This window comes from Terrapene carolina, unplaced genomic scaffold, assembly GCF_002925995.2.
Source record: "Terrapene carolina triunguis isolate 2854851 unplaced genomic scaffold, T_m_triunguis-2.0 Scaffold84, whole genome shotgun sequence".
NCBI classification, from domain to species: Eukaryota; Metazoa; Chordata; order Testudines; family Emydidae; genus Terrapene; species Terrapene triunguis.
Genome location: NW_020664435.1, coordinates 16,361,452 through 16,384,186, shown reverse-complemented (window position 1 = coordinate 16,384,186; position 22,735 = coordinate 16,361,452). Strand labels below are relative to the sequence as shown.

General features: G+C 43.3%; 1 protein-coding gene across 3 annotated transcripts in view; it reads left to right on the top strand.

Moving 5' to 3' along the window:
* Positions 1-22,735, top strand: part of MPP6 (membrane palmitoylated protein 6) — a 130,407-nt gene that overhangs the window by 83,546 nt on the left and 24,126 nt on the right. For all 3 annotated transcript variants that reach the window (XM_024223165.3, XM_024223153.3, XM_024223160.3), the window contains exons 3-6: positions 1,243-1,395; positions 6,530-6,682; positions 7,338-7,565; positions 19,175-19,306. In XM_024223165.3, coding sequence (XP_024078933.1) covers positions 1,243-1,395; positions 6,530-6,682; positions 7,338-7,565; positions 19,175-19,306 — 666 coding nt within the window. The remainder of the gene's footprint in view (positions 1-1,242; positions 1,396-6,529; positions 6,683-7,337; positions 7,566-19,174; positions 19,307-22,735) is intronic.

The window sequence follows — 22,735 nt, the reverse complement described above, 5'->3', positions numbered from 1 at the left end:
TGTGTAATACAGTTACTCGTCACTTAACATTGTAGTTGTGTTCCTGAAAAATGCGACTTTAAGCGAAACGATGTTAAGCGAATCCAATTTCCCCATAAGAACTAATGTAAATGAGGGGGTTAGGTTCCAGGGAATTTTTTTCACCAGACAAAAGAATATATTATATATATACACACACAGTATAAGTTTTAAGCAAACAGTTTAATACTGGTACACAGTGATGATGACTGTGAAGCTTGGTTGAGGTGGAAGAGTCAAAGGGTGGGATATTTCCCATGGAATGCTTTACTGCTAAATGATGAACTAGCAATTGGCTGAGCCCTCAATGGTTAACTCTCACACTCTACAAGGCAGCAGGAATGGAGGGAGGGGAGACAGCATCGCAGACAGAGACACACGCCATGTGTGTGTGAGAGAGAGGGATGCGCATTTCCGCTTTAAGTACACTGCCTTGTTAATTAGATCAGCTTGCTGAGACCGCAGTTGCTGCCAGCAAGCTCCTCCGTCCTGAGCCCTGTCGTCTGTCCCCGCTGCTCTATGGAAGATGGGGTAAGCGGAGTACAGGAGCAGGGGGGGAGGGGGACACCCTGACATTAGCCCCCCTCTTCGTCCCCTTCCCCCTACACAGCAAGCAGGAGTCTCGGGGAGCAGCTCCAAGGCAGAGGGCAGGAGCAGCACATGGCAGTGGGGGGAGGGACAGCTGCAATTGCTAACCTGCTGGGCAGCTGCTGCACAGGGAACTTAGGGGAGCGGGGAACTGATGCGGGGCTGCCGGTCTACCCTGGTTCCAAGCCCCCACCAGCTAGCTGCAACGGGCTGCTCTTCTTGCAAGCAGTGGACAAAGCAGGCGACTGCCAAACGACGTTAGAAGAGAGCATTGCACAACTTTAAACGAGCATGTTCCCTAATTGATCAGCAACGTAACAACGAAACAATGTTAACCGGGACGACTTTAAGTGAGGAGTTACTGTATAGCGCTTGAGGGGATACGTGTACACACACACGTCAGTCCGGTCCTGCTTTAAAATGGGGGTTCTATGGCCAAGTGGTTAAGCATGCTAATCCTACGGTGAGGCTGTGAAGGCAAAACAGCAGATTTACTTTAGATAAGGCGCTCTTTTTAATCTTCTTGATGAAAAGATAAATCAGGAAATAAAATTAATCCCAGGGCTAAATGAATTAAAAGTACTGCTGCAACTCATTGGCTATCATTAATATAATCTTGTTTTTAATCTCTCACAGGCTCATGAGCGACTGGAAGATTCTAAACTTGAGGCTGTCAGTGACAACAACCTGGAGCTAGTGAATGAAATTCTTGAAGACATCAGTCCTTTAATAAACAAAGATGAAAGTATTGCAGAATTAGTTGGTATACTCAAGGAACCTCATTTTCAGGTACCATTTTTTTTTTCAGTTTGAATATTTAAATATGTTACCACTTAATATATCAACATATGCATATTGATCTAACTGGAAGGAGTGGAAAAAATAATTTTAACCTCCCCCCAACCAAATAAGGAGGAAGAATTTGGAAGAAACACCACAGTTTTTTTTCACCAAGAGTAAAGTTAAAGAGAAATAAGATAAAACAAAAACAAAAAAAGGCCACTTGGAGGGATTAGGTATATATGCTGACTAATTCATTTTGATCAAAGCATATTATACATTCCTTGACATATTCTCAAATCTGTCTCTAGCCAAGCACTTTCCATTCTTTCTTCCCCTGGTCCAAATTTGCTATGCTCAGGGGGATGATGTATATTACATACAGATTTAACATCCTTTCACCTGGAAACTTAGTTCTGCACTGTCAGCTAAAGAATCTTTCTGTTTTTTTAGAACTGGTCACACTGTTGCTCTTGCATACAGGGTTTTGGGGTTTTTTTACTAAGCAGTTTTATGCTTCAAAGGTTACACAAGATCTAAAAGGATTTCCCTAACTTTTTTGTTTTTACTCTGGACTTATTTTTATCTTAAATTTGGATTTACCTTTCTCCACTGCTGTGGTGTGTTTGGCAGACATTTAACTACACCATTATTCCAGTATCCTATCTCTGACAATAGCCAGTATCAGGTTATTCACAAGAAGGTGTAGGAAACCCCTTATTCATAAGTCTGTGGTCTTCTCTCATCCCTCAGAAAAACAGTTTCTTAAGGATCTGGGCGAATATAAGTTTATCTGTATAAAACTGGTGCAGAACCTTGGTGAGTTTCTTGGTTAGCTTGATCAGGAATGGTGGGTTAATTACTGGGCAGTAGTTGGGAGAGGTTGGTTTTGTCAACCAATGGTTTAAATCAGGGGTCGGCAACGTTTGGCACGCGGCTCGCCAGGGTAAGCACCCTAGAGGGCCGGGCCAGTTTATTTACCTGCTGACACGGCAGGTTCGGCGTCCCGGGCCAATGGGGGCGGTGGGAAGCGGCGCGGGCGAGGGATGTGCTGGCCCGGGACGGCGAACCGCGGCCAGTGGGGGGCCGCGATCGGCCGAACCTGCCGTGTCAGCAGGTAAATAAACTGGCCCGGCCCACTAGGGTGCTTACCCTGGCGAGTTGCGTGCCAAACGTTGCCGACCCCTGGTTTAAATACTGGTTGGATTATGGTGTGCTTTGAAGGGGCTGGTAGATTTCCTTCCTCAAAGGAGAAGTTGGTTCACAGTTGCAGATGGTGACTTGCTTTTCCAAAAGTGCTTCTATGACTTGTACTTGTGTGAATAGACTGAAGAGGAATTTGACTGGGACAAACTTATCTGGTTGGTAGATATTACAAATGGTTCAGAGAGAATTTGTATTTATCCAAGGGAAAAATAAAAGGATTAATGGAAGCAAAATGTGGATGATTTCCATTCCCTTTTGAGAATGGGAGGAGTTGTGTAGGAATGTGTTATCAGCTATGTCAGATCAGTCTTTAGGGAGCTATTTGCTTCTGGGCTATAACCAAGAGAGAAAAATACTTGAGATATCCTGATGGTGAATCTACCTTGTTTGTAGTGGTGGTATGTCAAGATTCATAGGCTTCTGGAGACCGAGAAACCAAAAAATTGGTTTCATTACTAAGATTCAAAAATTACCCTTTTGCAACAACAACACTCTGCAGGTAGGAATATTCACCTTTGTGTCTGGTTCTCACTATCTGGGATTGATTTTAAACTTGTAATTACTACCATTTGACAGCCGTTTGATTAAATTAATTTCTGTTCTTTGTTTATGGGAATTTGGTATGTGCCCACAGTATCACCACAACCACAGTAATCAGTCTTGTTTAGAGTCTAACACAAGGCCAAGGACTGAACTGATATTGAGAACTCTTAGAAGGTGGCTTCTTCATTGTTGAGGCACGTAAGCAGGGGAACATTGTATTGTCATAGTGCATGCTGTACCTCTTAAGCAAACAGAGGAACCCACTCTCCAGTGCTGTCAATATGGGACCTTTCACGATATTTAAATTTACTTAAAAATAGAGGTTAAACAGAATATTCTTTTTCAGAAAAGGCTGTTTTTGACCAATCTATCAACAGATGCTACATTGTGGATGCTGTTAAATCTCTTAAGTATATGCATATATCTTGCTGCACAAAAAGTAAAGTATTTTACCGGACATCCCAAGTGTAAAATTTAGCAACAGAGAAATGGTTTAAATACAATTTTGCATGCATATATCAGCTAATAATTTTTGTATGTACAGGGTGGTAAATTCGCAACCATATGAGGTGGAAAGCAATAATAATGATAATAAAAACCCGATAAAACCAAAACTAAGTCTGTAATTCCCTTAAAGATAAATGAGAATAGCAACACTGAGGCTAGATATATATCAGTTTTGATTATTATAAATATTTATGGACTTTTAGCCAGATACTCAAACAGGAAAGAGATATTGCACATTTCTATCTATTAAATCATTAATAGTCTAGGAATTGCACTTGACATGAGCTATGCACTCTACATATTCTCAAACAAAAAATTGTCACGGCAGAGTTAAGGTTGAGCGTACGTACCAGTAACTTAAGGGAAAAAACATAACCTGGATGTTGTTGTCCTACCAAAACCAAGCACTACAAAACCAGGAAATTCAGAGTTAAGGTAACACTTAAGAGATCCAAAATGTTAAAGTAAGAAATTCACAGTTATGGCACGCAAACAACCTTATCCATCATCTCTCATTCAGTACCGAAAGGTCAACTCTAGCCTCCCCGGCTCACTTGTTAAATTTTCAAACAAGCATCTTCTCCCATGTTGCCCCTTTCGCTTGTGAGTTTTTCCCCATAAATATCTGCAAAGCTAACTCATTATTTTCCTTCAGATTCCTCCTTTGGACCCTTCTCTGTGGTATTATGTACAAAAACTTGACAATGGTTAGGCTGCTGGTGTACTGAGCCTGCAGCTTATTGCGCTGATCAATAATGTCCCTTGTGTCCTTGTACTTTCCTGTAGGTTTGTCTGTATCCCTCTGTTATCTTTTCTTTCATTTAGATTGTTAAACGCTTTGGGGCAGGAAATGTCTTTGTTCTTGTGTGTACAGGGCCTAGCACAGTGGGGTACTGGCCCAGGACTAGGGCTCCTAGGTATTGTGATCATACAAAAAATAATAACCTTAACTCTGCCCTGTAGTAACATTGTGAAATGATTATGATTAAGGAATCTTAGCATTTTGTGGCACCACATTAGGTTAAACTGATTTTTAAAGAGCATATTAGAATGTTTTTTCATAATTTACCCTTCATGGTGTCATGAGGATTCTGACTCTCCCTTTGCAGAGATTCCTACACAAAAACCCACTTACTCAAGTTTTGAGCAGAGGACCAGGATCTGTCCCACAGAAGATTGCCTCTATAAAAAAATAGCTCCCATTCCTGTAACTGCCAGGTTCAATTACAAGCAAATTGGTGGCAGCAGTTCAAGCAAATTTTTGCTGGCCCTCCAAGAGGCTCCCAAGAACCTGTAGCCCCTATCTTCTGCTTCCACAGCTGGACCCGAAGTTCCTTTTTTCTCTGCTATGTCTGTTTTGCTGTTTCCCTGTTTGTGGCACACAGGCTCCTGAAGCATCCCATGTGAGTTGCTTGAAGGCCTCTGCTTTCTGTGTCCATGCTCTGGTAGGCCTCTGGAAGCTGTAGCATTCAAGTAGTACAGCCTGGCCTAGCTACTGGTCCTATCCTCTACCTACCCCTGCTGTGCGTGTGGCCCTACCAGAGCCACCATCCATGGTATCTTGTACTCTGCTTTTTCTATCCAGCTACTTAATGTGATGCCTGTCAGTGGCCTTGCCTGTGACTAGAACTCCAGGATGTCCTTTTGTGAAATAAACTGCCACTACCCCACTTTAAGGGGAGGTAGGATTAAGGGCCATCCCACTCCACTAACTTGTGAAGGGCCCATATTTCCTCTCCCTGCCTCTACCAATGAGACTCCCCTTAGCTCCCTTTATGAGGGGGCCTGGTACTTCCATCTCATCGGAGTGAATTATTGCCAGGTTGTATAGATGTGGGTTGGAGTACCCTTCTTGTTTCCACGTTTTCCACTTAGGTCTGAAGACACTATAATCTGTCCCCTAGAGTCTGGTCTTTTGCTTTGTCCAGCAAACCTAGATTTATGTTGATTTTTCATAAATGTTAGAAGATTAGATTTTTTTAATGACAGGTACACCTCTACCCCGATATAACGCTGTCCTCGGGAGCCAAAAAATCTTACCGCGTTATATTGAACTTGCTTTGAGCCGCCGGAATGCGCAGCCCCGCCCGCCCCGGAGCACTACTTTACCGCGTTATATCTGAATTTGTGTTATATCGGGTCGCATTATATCGGGGTAGAGGTGTACCTTAAAACTGTGAAGTAAATTATCTTCTAAAGGTATTCACTATAAGATTTCCATTTTGTGTGTGTGTGTGTGTCCATGTATGTAGACTGGGAAGAACTCCTTTAGTTCAAAGTTCTGATCACTTGTTTCCAGCAAGTGGAGTTATCTCAGTTTACATATATCCCAAATTGTAAATGGGACTATAATTCAGGTTCTTGTACGTAGAAACCACACACATCTTGCAAAATCACTAGAAACTCTTATAAACTTAGGACTTATAATTCTGCAAAGTTTTAGCTTTTTTGTGGGGGATTGTTCGTTTTACTTCCTCCACTTCATGAGCCTCCAGGAACCTAATGTGACTGCTCAGATACTTCCTTATTAGTCAAAGAAAAAGAATATTTTAGGGTGTCTGCACGTATGTGCATGCGTGTGAGTCCAGCTGGTCATATTCAACCCATATTTACTCTGTGTCTACTACAACTGCTTACAGTAAATAGCACTTATGTGAGTAGTCCCATATTTGTTCAGATAGTATGGTGATGAGGTCATGTAAATACTTAGTCATATGTCCCAAAGAAGTCTATTTAAGTGTTACTGTATTCAAAATGAAATAAGGGCTGCAAAATCTAGACTTAAATGAGTTGCTACAAAACCTTTAGGTACTGAATTGTCATTTAATAACCAATGCCTTCCATGGATATTAATAGTAAACATGCTTTATTCACTCTTCATTTACAGTCACTCTTGGAAGCCCATGATATTGTGGCATCAAAGTGTTATGATTCCCCTCCTTCTAGCCCAGAAATTAATAATTCTTCAGTGAACAACCAGGTAGTACCAGTAGATGCCATTCGTATACTTGGTATTCACAAACGAGCAGGGGAGCCACTGGTAAGTAAACGTAATTAGGTGTGTCTGTCTTTCGCCTAAACAGTAAGAGAAATATTTTATATGTTTTGAATTTTCTACACTGTTCTTATTACTTCTCTTTATTCATACTGGTGTTTATAATTTTTATATTGAGTAATCCCATTGATTATAATGTGCACTATAACATTTTCAATATCAGTTTGACAAGAGATGCAATAATGAAAGGCTAAAATCTGAAGATACATTACCATTCTCCCACACTTTTCTCTTCAAGGACAAATGATGACCTTGTCATTAGGCAGCATAAGTGGTATGAAGAAACTTTTTTTAGTATTTGATCCTAATAAGGAATGACAGAACTTCGTGAAGTCAAGAGCAAATGGTTTGACCGGTGTACGCTTACGTATCAACTTCCTGTCTGGAGTACATATGATTTGCATTTATTTCACTTGTACCATGCATGTTTGCATAATACAGTGCAATAATGTCAGTATGTTAACAATTTGTGCTGTGGTCACTATTAAAAAGTCAGCATTTTACTTTGAATAAGAAATAACTAGGATAGCTCAGATAACGTTCTGTAGTAACTGTTAGGTAAATGTTAAAACAAAATGTAAAGTGAAACTCAAACAGTGATATTAAACTAAATAATGGTGTTACTCAATGCTTCCTTTAGGGTGTTACATTTAGGGTTGAGAATAATGATCTAGTAATAGCACGAATCTTGCATGGCGGAATGATAGATCGACAAGGTCTTCTGCATGTGGGAGACATCATTAAAGAAGTGAATGGCCATGAAGTTGGAAACAATCCAAAAGAGCTACAAGAACTACTGAAAAATATTAGTGGCAGTGTCACTCTGAAAATTCTTCCCAGCTATAGAGACACTGTTATTCCTCAACAGGTCAGTAACATGATATTTTCATTGCTTCTGCCAGAAAACGTTTTATTTAGTGGTGTTGTTTATAATACATAAGATTATTATAACTGAAGGAATGGAGACAAAATACTTTTCTCTATTTTGTTTTTTTTTCTTTGTGCATTTGACTGCACTCTTTGTATAGTCACTTTAACTCTTCCCCTGCATAGTCAGCCAGTTTCCCTTTTGTCTGGGTCTTGCCCATACAGTAGAGAAGAGGAAGAAAAAAGATTGTTTTAAAAGAGAAAGGAATATGTAGCTAAAACCACAAAAGTTAGCATAGGGGCTGAAGAGCAAGGTATCTTTAACTCTCTTAAAAAAAAAAAAAAACTAGATTAAGTTGTCCTTTTAATGATAGACACAGGATATATCATGTAATGTAAAGCTGATATATAGCTGGTTGAAATTTTGAAAAAAACCGATCATTTTGAAGAGTGACAATTTTTGGACTAAATTTTGTAATGGCTTTTTTGTAACTGTTTTTGACTGTATTTGCTACCATTTTCTCATGTAAAACAATGAGGTATGGGTATTTCCTTCTCTTCATTTGGAGCATTTGGTAGTAAACACAGATACTGCAGATAAACTGGAGAATATAAATATCTGGCCCCATAGATACCATGGTAATTGGTGTCTTAAAATGCCTCCTACTGCCTCTTAATGTGGTAGGTTGTTTCAAATATTAAAAGATGGACAAATAAAGGAAGGTTCACATAATAGGATTTTTGCCAGACAAAACCTGATGAGTATACAACTGAGCTATGGATTAATTTTTATTGAGAAACATAGCACATAAAGAGTATGCTTAATGTTGTATGGTATTCCTTTACTAATATAAATAACATTTTGGTCTTAAAACTTTGGTTCTGGGAATATGTGCCAATTTCATATGTTTATATCTGTCCTCTTAAGTCCCTCATATAGACACACATGATGGTGTAAAGACCTTTTAACCAATTAACAGTGAAGAAGGTTTATTTGCTTTCTAGTGAGCACAAAGCTGGTGTTACATGTGCCTCACTATCCAATAATTCTAATTTGATTTCATTCCAAGAATTCCCTAAATCCCTCACGTCTTCATATTCCTGTAAGTTGAGTGGTAAAAGTATTAGTCCTTTGCATTTGCATAGTGTCTCTTTATTAGAAGAGCTCAGCTGCCTTAAAAGGATGGGTAAGTAGCAGTTTCTCCATTCACAGATGAGGAAAGTGAAGTACAGAGAAATTAAGTGACTTGCCCATGGTCACTCAGCAACTTTGGCGAAGAGTCAGCACACTAGAACAGATACTTCACCCTAACCTGTATGAACTGTATGAGAAAGCCACTTTTCTGGATTTGGGGTTTATATAGATTTCTGGTAGCCATGTTAATATTCTGCAAATACAGGTTCTTGTCCTTCCTTGAGACCTACAAATAGGAAGTTCTATGTAAATGCTAAGTACTATTATTTAATGGATGTTTCAGGTTCTAGCATATCAAAAAGCTGTATTGCTGAACTTAAGAGATCCAAACAGTATAATACAATGCAAAATAAATCTTTTCAACATCCCATCCTGGCTTTTATCATATATTTATCCACGAGCCAAATTCCCTTTTGGGCAGTTGGCTTCATAAAGCCCATAAATTTAGTTAGCTAAGTTGTGAATGCAAACAGAGTGGTATTTTAGTACTGGCTTTCTGATTCTACTAGTAGTGTCCCATACATATTCTAACAATTTGTGCACTGATTGTGAATTCCTACAACACAGAACACAAAGTGGGGTGTGTCTGTTTGTGGCATTATCCAGGGTGCAATCTGGACTGTTGAACAGCCATATCCCCTCAATTCTCCAGCCTGGGGTGCCTTTTACACTGCTCACGCACAGCCTCCAGCATGTAAATTACTCCCAGCTATACTGTGTGAGTGCTATGGTGAGCCACTCTTGAATTACACTGCAGAACAACACTAGTCCCAGATTCCCTTCCAGAAATGTGCATCTTATACTGCCCAGCCCTCTCCTGGACAACACAAGCTCATATAAAGTCGGTCATTTTATTAATAGAAAATAATATGCACAAACCCTGTTACCTCATATGAAGTTTCCCAAACACTTCAGCCCAAGCACACTGGTCTAGATAAAACAATAAAACAAGTTTAACAACCACAGAATGATAGATTTTAAGTGATTACAAGTAATGAGGCATAAAAGTCAGAATTGGTTACAAAGAAATGAAAGGCAAAACGCAACTAATACCTAACATCATAAGTGTAGCGCCCCTCTCCACCTGGTTACCTCCTTCAATGCCAATCCGCTTACATGTTTTGATGGACAAGTCTGGGTTCTTTTGGATCCTGCCACCCACTCAGCAGGGTGTATCTTCTTTCCTTTTTTTCAATGAAATTATTTGGCGGTGCCTGCACCCCCCTCGCTCCTTCCTGGCAGGGTCACCAGGGCAGCTTGGGTGGAAAATTCTAACTACAGAGTAATCCCCACTTGCTAGATAGTTGGAGACTTCGAAGAATTAACACAAACACATAAAAATATATTCAACACAATAATTATATTAAACAGGAGACAAAAACAACATAACAGGGTGAAACACTATTTTTAGGGTCATCGGTGCCCACACTGAAAATACCCGTGACTTGATGTAGCAAATGTAAAATTAGTGTCCCGTTGGTACACGTACTTTGGTGGGGCCCTTGATGACCTATAACAACAAAATTCTTCTCTGCAGTGGTTTAGCAGTGTGGCTGACTGGGTTCAGTACAGCCCAAAGGACTCACAAGTGGGAGGAGGTGGTAAATACCTCCACAGGTGTAATATGCAGCAGGTTATAAAATCCTCAAACCCTTACTCCCTGGCTTGAGGACACAGTTCAGGGAGTAGGGGTCCCCAAAACAAATTCCATGACTAACTAACTAAAAGTTGGTGCATTCACAAACTCCATGAATGATCCTCAGGTTCGAAGATGACGCTGGACTCCTCAGTCGCTGCAGAGGGTCTGCTGGCAGGGATCCTCCTCAGGCAGGAATCAGGCTGCGTTGGTCCCAGGATTTCCCCTCACCACAAAGGGGGGGTGCAGGGCTCAAGGTGTAGGTTATACATCTACACTAACATCCAAACTGTAGCCTCCTAGCCCAGCCTCCAGGCACACGCTCATCAGGAAGCTTCCCTGGACTAGCAGACAGAGCAGAGCTGACCATGTGGTGACTGGTCTCACCTAAGGAGGTGGAGGGCGAACTCAGCCTGGCTGGGGAAATTTCCTAGCAAACGCTACAAATTGGGAATCATCAGTGGGGAAGGAAAAACCCAGCTGAGGGAACTGCATGAACAAAAAAGAAAACAAGAAATAGAAACCAAGCTTCAAAGTGTAGCCTTTTGAAGAGCAGTTTTTCGGCCTTCTTTCTCTAGTTTGTTACATTTTTAAACTAGTGTGGTACTAAAGCCTGAAGATGAGTCTAACTCTGTAGTCCAGAGACAGAAATCATTGAAAGGGTTCAAAATTGCATATCCTTCTCAGTTCAACACTGTTGAATAAAGGCTCGGAAACGTTTTTCAAAAATATTTGGAACTCATAAGAACATAAGAGTGGCCATACTGGGTCAGACCAAAGGTCCATCAGCCCAGTATCCTGTCTTCCGACAGTGGGCAATGCCAGGTGCTTCAGAGGGAGTGAACCTAACAGGTAATGATCAAGTGATCTCTTTCCTGCCATCCGTCGCCACCCTCTGACAAACAGAGGCTAGGGACACCATTCCTTACCCATCCTGGCTAATAGCCATTAATGGACTTAACCTCCATGAATTTATCTAGTTCTCTTTTAAACCCTGTTATAGTCCTAGACATCACAACCTCCTCAGGCAAGGAGTTCCATAGGTTGACTATGCGCTGTGTGAAGAAGAACTTCCTTTTATTTGTTTTAAAACTCATGGGCCAAAAGAACTAAGGTAAAAGGCTTTTAAATGTCATTTAGTTAAAAAGACTTATTAAAAGACTCAAAATTGAAACTTCAAACCTCCAAGCATAAGGCTGGACTGGATTTGTCAAACTTATTTTGTGCAGATTTATTATCTGTTCAGTACCTTATTGTTGCATGAAGGGAAAACGTACTCTACTTTAGAACTGCTGTTTTTCTGCCCACTGTTTCTCTTCTTTCCCCCTTCTGTTTCTTTCTTTCATTTGTACTTTGTTCTCTGTAGCAACTCCCAGTTTCTCACCCCTGACCTGTGGATTTTGATCTCAACCCTTTCCTCATTTCATTGCTAAAAGAATAAATTAGATAGTTAATGATTACATTTTAAAGTGTCTAGATTATTGGTAGTCAGAGGAAGTTCACATCTATGAATCATTGTTTCAGGCTGTTTGCAGAATCAGGCAGACGGCACTACATTGGTTACAGTCCGTTCACATTTGAAAGGTTATGTACCATACCATCTCATTGAGTGATTTAAAGTGGGTAGGCTTCTTCACTCTTAGAGAAAAACACTGATAAGTACAAGATTGGGCACCCTCAGTAATGGCCAGGTGGTACTGCATAAAATTACAGGAGATGCCTCTTGTGTCCCCTCTGTTCATCCTGCCCTTACTTGCTTTTTAGGAAGAAAAATAACACAAGGTTTTATTAACTGTTTGAAGTTCATTGCCTGTTCAAGTACAGGTGCAAAATCTGGGAGTTGTTTCCCTACATTTTATAGTACCAAACGAGGTGGACCAATTTTCATTTTTGAAATGGCTGAATTTGTTTGTATTCAAGAAAAAATTCTGGATGGAAATCTGCTAACGCAAAGATTTGGGACGACAGTTCATTCAGGGTATTTTGTAATATGCCTGGATCTCCGGGAGACCTACCTTTTTTTATATGCCTCTAGATCCCTGTTGGTATTATTGTCTGAGACTAGTCCTAGGGAGACATTCACTTTCAGTCAGAGCCAGTCCTGCAGACAAATATGTGCTTGGGCTAGAACTGGCAGCAATAAAGTTTAGCTTGTTCTTCGAATGATGGTCCCTATGTGTATTTCACATGTGGGATATGCATGCGCACCATGTTTCTGAGTCTGGAAAGTTTTGTAAGCAGTATTCATTAGCCCGTCTATGGGCTGTAGATCTCCTTGTGCTCCAAACTAAGGGCATATATGGTGGTGCGAGCCGATGCCCCTCTAATTCCTTCTTACTGCTGCATGGTCTGAGTCGGAATCGTTGGTGTCCTCTGCTCCTTTTTTTCTTACTGTCGTTGCTTTAGGATATTTGATATAGGTTTGTTTTTAGTAACTTCAGCAGTTTTTAGTATTTTTATAGCAAGTTCTACATAGTATAGTTAGATAATGTTTTTTCCTTTTTCTTCCCCACCAGGGGACGTTTTCACCCTAAGCAGTCTGGGATTATGTCCAGGGTCTCAGATGTCAAAAACTGTTTCTTGCCCTCTCTCCTTTTCAGTGAGCGACGAACATCAACAGTGCCTCTACTGCCTGGGTGAGGCTCATATTTCTGTCTAGTGCAGCATCTGCCATTCTTTTCCCCCCAGAACTTGTGAGGGTCAGGAACTGAGACTCAGAAAACATCTTATGGAGAAGGCGATAAAGCCCCAATCAGATCCGGTCTGGGGACACCTCTGTTTATCAGTCTCAACAAGCGGGCTATGCCTCTCGAAGCACAAGTTCAGGAATGGAGGCTACAACTGTTAAGCCTAGAGAGAAAGCTTCACATGAGATGCAGTCTCATAGACATCAGGACAAGTCATCTTTGTCTAAAACTGCCCTGAAGAGAGAGGCTCTCTCCCTGACCCCATCAAAGTCAAAAGAGCCAGGGTGCACTGGCTCTAAGGGCTTAGGCCTCAGTAAATCTTGACAGAGGGAGGAGGCACACAAGGTTATAGATCCAGTGGTTCTGACATTGGCTCTGATGGTGAAGGCTTGGGATAAACAGCTTCTGATGCTCCCATCTACTTCTAAAGCTTATGCGGTACCAATAACGACATGGCCCTGATAGGAGCCAACCACCACGGTGACCAGAGAAGCTCTGGTTCCAATGGCTCTGCCAATATACTCTCCTCAGACTACAAGGTGTTCTGAGATCTGCGTCTCCCTGGAGGACAGCTTTGCTCTTCCTTACCTTCATTCACCCTCCTATTGGGATCATCTCTATTTTTGGACATGCATACACCTGGAAAGAGACTATTCCACCAAGTCAACCATTTGTACCATTGGTTCCACCAGAGATAAGGAATCCAGCTTTCTCTTCAGATGAGTATTAGCCTCTGCAGGATCCTCTGCAGCATCAGGCAGAGGGAACATGAGACAAGAGCCCCAGATGATCAGGATTCCAGTCCCAGACCAGATACGACAAGCCAAACGACAGGTGGTATCTGATGCCATGGATTCCTCCTCCACCAGTTGATCCATCCTACTGGCAATCTTGGGGACTATGGGAGCCTACCAGAGACACCAAGGATCACTTCAGGAGTCCTATTTATCATCACCCAGTTACCCACAATTGAAACTGTCAGAATATTTGGAAGGGGAAAGTGAGCCAGAGCCAACAGTTCTTGTCATCCTCACCGAATGAGGTGGTTACTCTATCCTCTCTGTTTCCCTCAGATGACTTTAAGCAATACCAGGAGCTCATGCACAAGGTGACGGTAGAGCTACAGATTGAGCTGGAGAAGGTCCAGGAGCCTCAGCACAGTTTGCTGGACATTCTGCAACCTTCTGGTCCCTGCTGAGTGGGCCTCCCCATCAATGAGGCCATCGTGGAGCTGGCAAAGATGATTTGGCGCATCCTGGCTTCTTGTGTGCCCACCCCAAAGAGGGCCAAAAAGCACTGCTTTGTTCTTTCCTGGAGGGGAAGGGTGAGGTTTTTGTTTTCTCACCCACTGCCTAACTCTTTGGTAGTGCAGGTAGCTACAGAACAGTACAAGCAACAGCACCCAAAGCCCACGCTCTCTGATAAGGGACACAAGTGACTCAACCTGCTAGGGAGAAAGGTCTTCTCATCCACCTCACTCCAGTTCAGGAGCTCAAATTACCAAGCCTTTTTGTCCAAATACGATGTTAGCAACTGTAATAAGTTTTTGGAATTCAAGGACAAGCTCCCTGAGGATAAGGCCCACTCCCAGGCCTTAATGGATTAGGGTAGGATGGTGGCCAAAGCTTCCCTCTAAGCTGCTCATTTAGAAAGATGGCTGCAGCCATTGTTATGAGGAGAGATTAATGGGTTGCAATCCTCAGGTTTCCCTAGAGAGGTGCAGAGTACCATCCAAGATCTGCCCTTCGATAGTATCAACCTATTTCATGATCGTCTCTCCACTCCTTGAGTCTTTAAGGGTAATGCTTTGCTCGCTGGGCATTTATACTCCCACCCTTCAGAGAAAACACCATAGACAAGGGGAATAGGGCAAGATGATCTCTTCAGCTTTTTAACCACCAACATCCTCAGGAGCCACCACACAAGAGACAGAGGGTTTATAGACCCAGGAACTCAGCCACTGTAACATCAACTGAAACATCATATTCCAGCCTCCAAATGAAGAGTTTCTTTTGATAGGTCTGTTAAGACCTGCATACCCTTATTGATGCTGCTTCATTCCCCTCCCCTGGTATTTGGAGGCTGCCTTACCTAATTTGCCAAAAACTGGAGGGCCCACTACAGACAATTGGGTATTAGAGATTATTCATGGTAGCTATCTGATCATGTTTCTGGTATCTCCTACTCACAAATCCCCTTCCCTGTTCCATTTCAAGGACCACTCTCACAAGCAAATTCTACAACAAGAGGCAAGCCCCCTTCTCCTCCGGGGAGCTGTAGAAAGGGTTCCACCACTACATCAGGAAAGGGATTCTATTCCCCTTACTTCCTGACCTCCAAGAAGAATGGGGGAAGGAGAGCAATTGTCAATCTGAAGCAGCTGAATGGATTAATTTGAAAGCTCAAATTCCTCATGATATCCTTGGGCATCAATAATTTCCTTGTTAGAGGAGGACACATGGTTTGACATTCTTGACCTGAAAGATGCATATGTTCACAAAGACATCCACCCAACTCACAGGAGGTTCCTCTTCAATCAATCACATTACCAGCTCAGTGTCCTTCACTTTGGCCTAGCTATAACACCCAAGGTCTTTACAAAGGTTTTTTTCAGTAGTGGCAGTTCGGATGAGAAGGGATTTACAGGCTTCCCTTACCTCAACAACTGGCTTCTGAAGAGCAATTCCTATGAAGAAGTCCAGTGAACAGCCAGTGTTGTGCTCAGGCTTCTGGCTTCCCTGGATGTCTGCATCAATCACAAAAAGTCCATGTTGACCCCCACAAGATGCATAAACTTTACAGGGGCAATGTAGGACTCAACCACAGCAAGAGCATATCTACCTCTTGATCAGTTTCAGGCCATGAGCGCACTCATACATCACGTCAGTATCAGACCCAGGATGTCAGTCCAAACTTGCTTTTCCCTCCTTGGCCACATTGTCTCTTGCACACATGTGATGCCATTCACCAGACTTCATCTTTGTTGCCTACAAGCCTGGCTTCTCTCTATGGACACATCAGAATGGCAATATAGATGGTAAGGTGACCATTCCTTCCAAAGTTTTGGACTCTTTCAGATGGTGGATGAAACCGGAAAAGGTTTGGATGGGGATTCCGTTTCTCACACTGACTCCTGATGCAACCATTGTTAACAGTGCCTCCTTCTTGTGTTGGGGTGTTCACGTGGGTGATCATATGGCACAAGGTATCTGGGCTGTATGGGAGTCCAGAATGCATATCAGTTTACTAGAACTCTGAGCAATCCGTTGAGCCTGCGACACCTCTCTCCCATTCATCCAACCCAAACATGTCTAAATGTTGGACAACATGACAACGGTATTTTATATAAACAAGCAGGGGGGAACAAGTTGTCATCCTCTGTGCATAGAGGCAAGCGTCCTCTGGAACTGGTGCATCAGCCATCGCATAGCCCTACCAGCAGCATATTTACCACGGGTGCAAAACTCCCTAGCAGATTGCCTGAGCAGACATTTTTCTGCAAATCACAAATGGGAGGTTTACAATTTGGTTCTCAATGTTTTCTCTCAATGGGGAACACCAGACTGGGACTTTTTTGCCGTATGAGGGAACAGGAAACTTCCTCAATACTGCTCCAGAGCAGCCCTGTGCAGGGGCTCAATTGGAGATGCTCTGCTGGTGTCATGGACGGATTGCCTGGAGTATGCCTTCCTTGCCATCCCATTGATACCACAGGTTCTATGGAAGATCCACCAAGACAGAGCTCAAGTCATCCTGATTGCACCCAATTCGCAGAGACAGTTCTGGTTTATGGATCTGCCAAAGTCCCTGTTCACCCACCCATGAGTATCCCCTCAGAAAATGGGGTATTTGTCCCATAGAAAATGTTGAGTTTTCCATGAAAAATTGAAAACCCAGAACACTTTGGCCAAAACCCAAAATATTTCTACTCAGAAATCCTTCTGCAATGCTCTCATTCTCTTCTGTAGGCTGGGCTCCCTTGACAAACTACATCTCCCATGATGCATATGGGTCTTTACTCTTGGGGCTGGTCCACACTAACCCCCCACTTCGAACTAAGATACGCAGCTTCAGCTACGTTATTCACGTAGCTGAAGTCGAACTATCTTAGTTCGAACTTACCGCGGGTCCACACGCGGCAGGCAGGCTCCCCCGTCGACTCCGCGTACTCCTCTCACGAAGCAGGAGTACCGGCATCGACAGCGAGCACTTCCGGGATCGATCCAAGAAGATCGATTGCTTACCGCTGGACCCGGAGGTAAGTATAGACGTACCCTTGGTGAGCAGAAGCATACATAATGGCAGTTGCATGGCTACGGTGCATCCTGAAAGCTGTAGTCCAGCTGGGGCGGGGTTTGGTTTTTGGATGTTCAGTTTTTTGACCAAATCAGTTTTCCATAGAAAGTAGACATTTTCCACAAAAACAATTTTAGTCAAAAACTCAATTTTCTCTCTAAACAGTTTTGATAGAAAACGTTCAACTAGTTTTTATTTTAATATATTTGTTAATTACTTACAGCTCCCCCTCCTACATTAAAAGAAAGCTAAGGTTGCAATATCAAGCACTCAAAAGTTAAGAAATGCTAGAATTTGAGATTGTGTTATAGTACACTCTGGAAAAATAGTATGTGATCTTGTAGTTAAAGTGTTGTTAAGGTGGCTATAGACCCTTCTGCCCCTGACCCCCTTCTCTCCAGGCTATCAGTACTCCTCTGCTCCTCTTTATTCACCCTCACACAACTCATTTCATTATCCCACCTCCACTTCTTCCCTTCCCACCAGCTCCTCCCTGTTCGCACCTCTGCATTCAGGTCACATTGCTTCCTCCTCCTTCATGCTGCCTTGGCGGTAGCAATGGAAGCATTGAGAACACAGGAGGGACGTTCTTCCTGCTCTCAATTCCAGTGCCTGGCAGCACAGAATTGTTCAGCTGTTGAGAGAAGCAATTGCAGGTAAAGTCTGGCCCAACCCCTCATCCCTGGAATGGCACATGACTAGTCTGGTCGGTCCACAGGAGATGTATAGGGATGAAGAATGCTCTGTGCAGGCAGACTCTTCAGAGAGTGATGCTGCTGCCAGTCTCTAACAAATTTCTACTGAGCAAACTGCAGTTTTCAGGGTACAGTCTCTATTTGAGCGAGAGAGACACTTCCTCAGAAGTTGATTTTCTTGAGGGAATGTGAGGTGCCAAAAAGCTCAGTGTTCTAACTGATTGTTCCTGTTAACTTGTACACTGAAGGAGTAAATACATTGTTCTAAATTGATGGATTTGAAGATTTAAAAAAAGCTCTTTGCAGGTGGTAAATTTATCTTTCTGAATATGGTTATCAAAAACATAAATTCTCCAGGACCAGCCTTGAGTACATGCAAGACAAAAGACTGCTTGAGCTAAACAGGAGCTATAGGAATGCACTGAGCTTTAGTCAGAGATGCATTCTCCTTTACAGGGGATAAGGCACACAAATCCCAATCTTCTGAAGCACTGGAACTACAGAGAAGGGGGGCAATTTACTGCCAGTTCCCTTTCCAATAGCAACTCTGAGAGGAAGGCCTTTAATACAAGCAAGACAAGTGACTGCTTGAAACCTCGGCAATTTGTAGCCTAAGTTCATACTTAGAATTTCACAAATCCCAAGGCCAGTGCTCACATTCTCAGAAATGCATATTTTAGATTAAGTTCAGGTTAGTGCATGTCAGAATGCTGAGTTGTGGTTTATACTGAAGTGTAAAAATGAGTGTTTCAGTTCCAGTTAGACAATGTATGTATAATTTTTTTTTAAAAAGCCAAATTTTGTATTTTCCTGGGTTGAGAAGCTTTTTGAGACCGTTTTAGTGTTGCTGCTTACTTTAATGTGCTCTCCGCTGGTATATTATCAGTATATATATCAGGCAAAATGTTCTTTAAATCTTCTCCAATAGCTTGTATTTCGCTTGGCCAAGGCAAATTGTTAACCATTAATGAAATTTTTATGTCCTTAGCAAAGTTACTAAGCATTTTTGGCTTTATTAATGAAGTAATGAGACTTTTTGATATCAGTAGCAATTGTTGATATCCAATCTTTTAAGCTTTAAAAGTTTACAATGTGTTTCAGGTATTTGTGAAGTGTCATTTTGATTATAATCCATATAATGACAACCTGATCCCATGCAAAGAAGCAGGTTTGAAATTTTCTAAAGGAGAAATTCTTCAAATCGTAAACCGTGAAGACTCAAATTGGTGGCAGGTTGGTAAAATGCTGAGACCTTTATTACTTTTATTATTTATAATAATAATAGATTTGTATTAATCTAATCCTGTTGGTAGGAGTTTTAGGAAGAAGTATTGATCCTGCTTTTCACTCTCCAGCATAACCTCAAAGTCTTAAAACAACTTTATATCATTTAAGTCTTTCACTTCAGTATTATCTGTACCACTCTATCCTTTTTATACTACTACTTATTTGGTCTGAAGGTTCTATATTCCAAAATTCATTGTAGACAGATAATTTCCAGCAAGGTATTAAGTCTTAGGTTGTCAGTTAATTATGGTGAACCTCCCTCTGACAGTGATTGTGGAAGAGCAGGTTCTTCTTCGAGTGGTTGCAGACATGTGTTGCACTCAGGTGTGTGCACACCCAGCGGACCAAAGCTGGATAATTTTGCCTAGCAGTACCCATAGAATCAGCACTGGCTTCCCTCCCTTCATAGCTCTTCCCACGGCTATAAAAGGGCAGCACCATCCTAACCCCACTCCATTCCTTCTCACGGCTCGCAGCTAGAGTTGGAGCACTTAGTGTGATCTTTCCTCTCACTTGTCTTTACAGCTTTTTGTGTCATCTTTGTATATACACAGGGGCGGTCAGGGGATGGGTGTGTGTATGAATGGGGCAGAGGTCCCGGGCTGGCTGTCAGGGAACTGGGGGCGTTGGATGGTGCAGGAGATATCTCCCTCCCCTTCCCCATCTCACTCTTGAAGGTTGTCAAGACACAGCAGGAGTCATAGTTGGTACCAGGTTTGATATCGTTCCCACAGCAGAGACAAGGGACCCTGACCTAGTTCTTACTGGCCTCAGATGCTGTATCCTTATGCCAAGCAGCCTCTCTGATATCTCTGGGAAGTCTCTTGCTCAGCAAAGTCCCAGTCATCAGCTTGCTATAGGAGGCGATCACCTGTACCTCCAGGAGTCTCCCCGCCAGAACCATCAGTCCTGCAGGCACAGCAGAAGGCGCACTCCCTGTGCATTAGGACATTCTGAGCCTTGGGCCTGGTCTACACTCCGACTTTAATTCGGATTTAGCAGCGTTAATTCGAATTAACCCTGCACCCGTCCACACAACGGAGCCATTTAGTTCGAAATAAAGGGCGCTTAAAATCGATTTCTGTACTCCACCCCGATGAGTGGAGTAGTGCCAAAATCGATTTTGTCAGTTCGAATTAGGGGTAGTGTGGCCGCAATTCGATGGTATTGGTCTCCGGGAGCTATCCCACAGTGCACCATTGTGACCGCTCTGGACAGCAATCTGACCTCGGATGCACTGGCCAGGTAGACAGGAAAAGCCCCGCGAACATTTGAATTTCATTTCCTGTTTGCCCAGCGTGGAGAGCACAGGTGACCACAGATAGCTCATCAGCACAGGTAACCATGTAGGCCGATAATCGAAAAAGAGCACCAGCATGGACCGTACGGGAGGTACTGGATCTGATCGCTATATGGGGAGAGGATTCAGTGCTAGCAGAACTTCGTTCAAAGAGACGAAATGCCAAAACTTTTGAAAAAATCTCCAAGGGCATGATGGAGAGAGGCCACAATAGGGACTCAGATCAGTGCCGCGTGAAAGTGAAGGAGCTCAGACAAGCCTATCAAAAAACAAAGGAGGCAAACGGTCACTCCGGGTCAGAGCCGCGGACATGCCGCTTCTGCGCCGAGCTGCATGCAATTCTAGGGGGGGGCCGCCACCACTACCCCACCTCTGACCGTGGATTCCGAGGCGGGGATAATCTCATCAGCTACACCAGAGGATTCTGCGGAGGAGGAAGAGGAGGAGGAGGACGAGCTTGCGGAGAGCACCCAGCACTCCATTCTCCCCAACAGCCAGGATCTTTTTCTCAGCCTAACTGAAGTACCCTCCCAAGCCAGTATCCAAGACCACGACCCCATGGAAGGGACCTCAGGTGAGTTTACCTTTTAAAATATAAAACTTGTTTTAAAAGCAAGGGTTTTTAATGATTACTTTTCCCTGAGGACTTGGGATGCATTCGCAGCCAGTACAGCTACTGGAAAAGTCTGTTAACGTGTCTGGGGATGGAGCGGAAATCCTCCAGGAACATCTCCATGAAGCTCTCCTGGAGATACTCCAAAAGCCTTGCCACAAGGTTTCTGGGCAGTGCAGCCTTATTCCGTCCTCCATGGTAGGACACTTGACCGCGCCATGCTTGCAGCAAGTAATCTGGTATCATTGCATGACAAAGCCTGGCAGCGTATGGTCCTGGTGTTTGCTGGCATTCAAGCAACATCCGTTCTTTATCTCGCTGTGTAATCCTCAGGAGAGTGATATCGCTCATGGTAACCTGGTTGAAATATGGGAATTTAATTAAGGGGACAGAGGTGGCCGTTCCTACTGGGCTGTTTGCCTGTGGCTGAAAAGAAATCCTTCCCTGCAGTTAGGCGAGCGCGGGGGGGATTGGCCCAGAGCTTTTCGCGTTTGGCTAGCAGGGATCTTCCCTGATACCAGCCACGCGGTGGGGGGAGGGATAAAGCGATCATCCCAGAGAATTCATGGCGGGGTGGGGGGTGTTAGTTTGGTTCCTGCAGGGATCTTCCCTGATACCAGCCACGCGGTGGGGGGAGGGATAAAGCGATCATCCAGAGAATTGGATGGGGGGGGGGTTAGTTTGTTTTCTGCTGCTGAAGGTTAACAGGAAAACCGCAGCACTCAACGGGCTTTGCTTGGTATATGGGAAAGGAGGGCGCAGAAGCCGAAAGACAATGGCTTACCATGGCTGCATGCAAGCCGAATTTTGTTGCCCGGACCTGCGTCTGTGATCTCTAGCAGCAAAGCCACAGGCACTCAATATTAAAAGGCAAAATGCGACCTTGCACAGAAATCACATGTGCTATGTAATGTGAATAGTGTTGGTCACCGTGAAAGAGTATAAGCATTGTTCTGCAAAATGTATCTTTTTAAAAAATTCTCTCCTTTTTTCCCTCCCTCCCAGCAGCCGCAAATTCTTCAAGCCTCCCTCCTCCATCCCGAAGGCTATCACAGATAAGGCGTCGGAAAAAGAAGACGCGAGACGACATGTTTGCAGAAATCATGGAATCCACCTGCAGTGACAGAGCTCATCTGAATGAGTGGAAGGACACGGTTTCAAAGTATAGGAAAGAAGCCAGTGAACGTGAGGACAGGAGGGACCAACGTGAGGACAGGAGGGACCAACGTGAGGAGAGGAGAGACGGTCGAGATGAGAGGTGGCGGCAGGAAGATCAGAGGAGGCAGGATGCAACGCTGGGGCTGCTGCGTGAGCAAACAGACATGCTCCGGCGTCTGGTGGAGCTTCAGGAACGGCAGCAGGATAACAGAGTGCCGCTACAGCCCCTGTATAACCCCCCTCCCCATGTTCCATAGCCTCCTCACCCAGACATGTAAGAACGCGGGGGGGGGGGGGGGGGGGG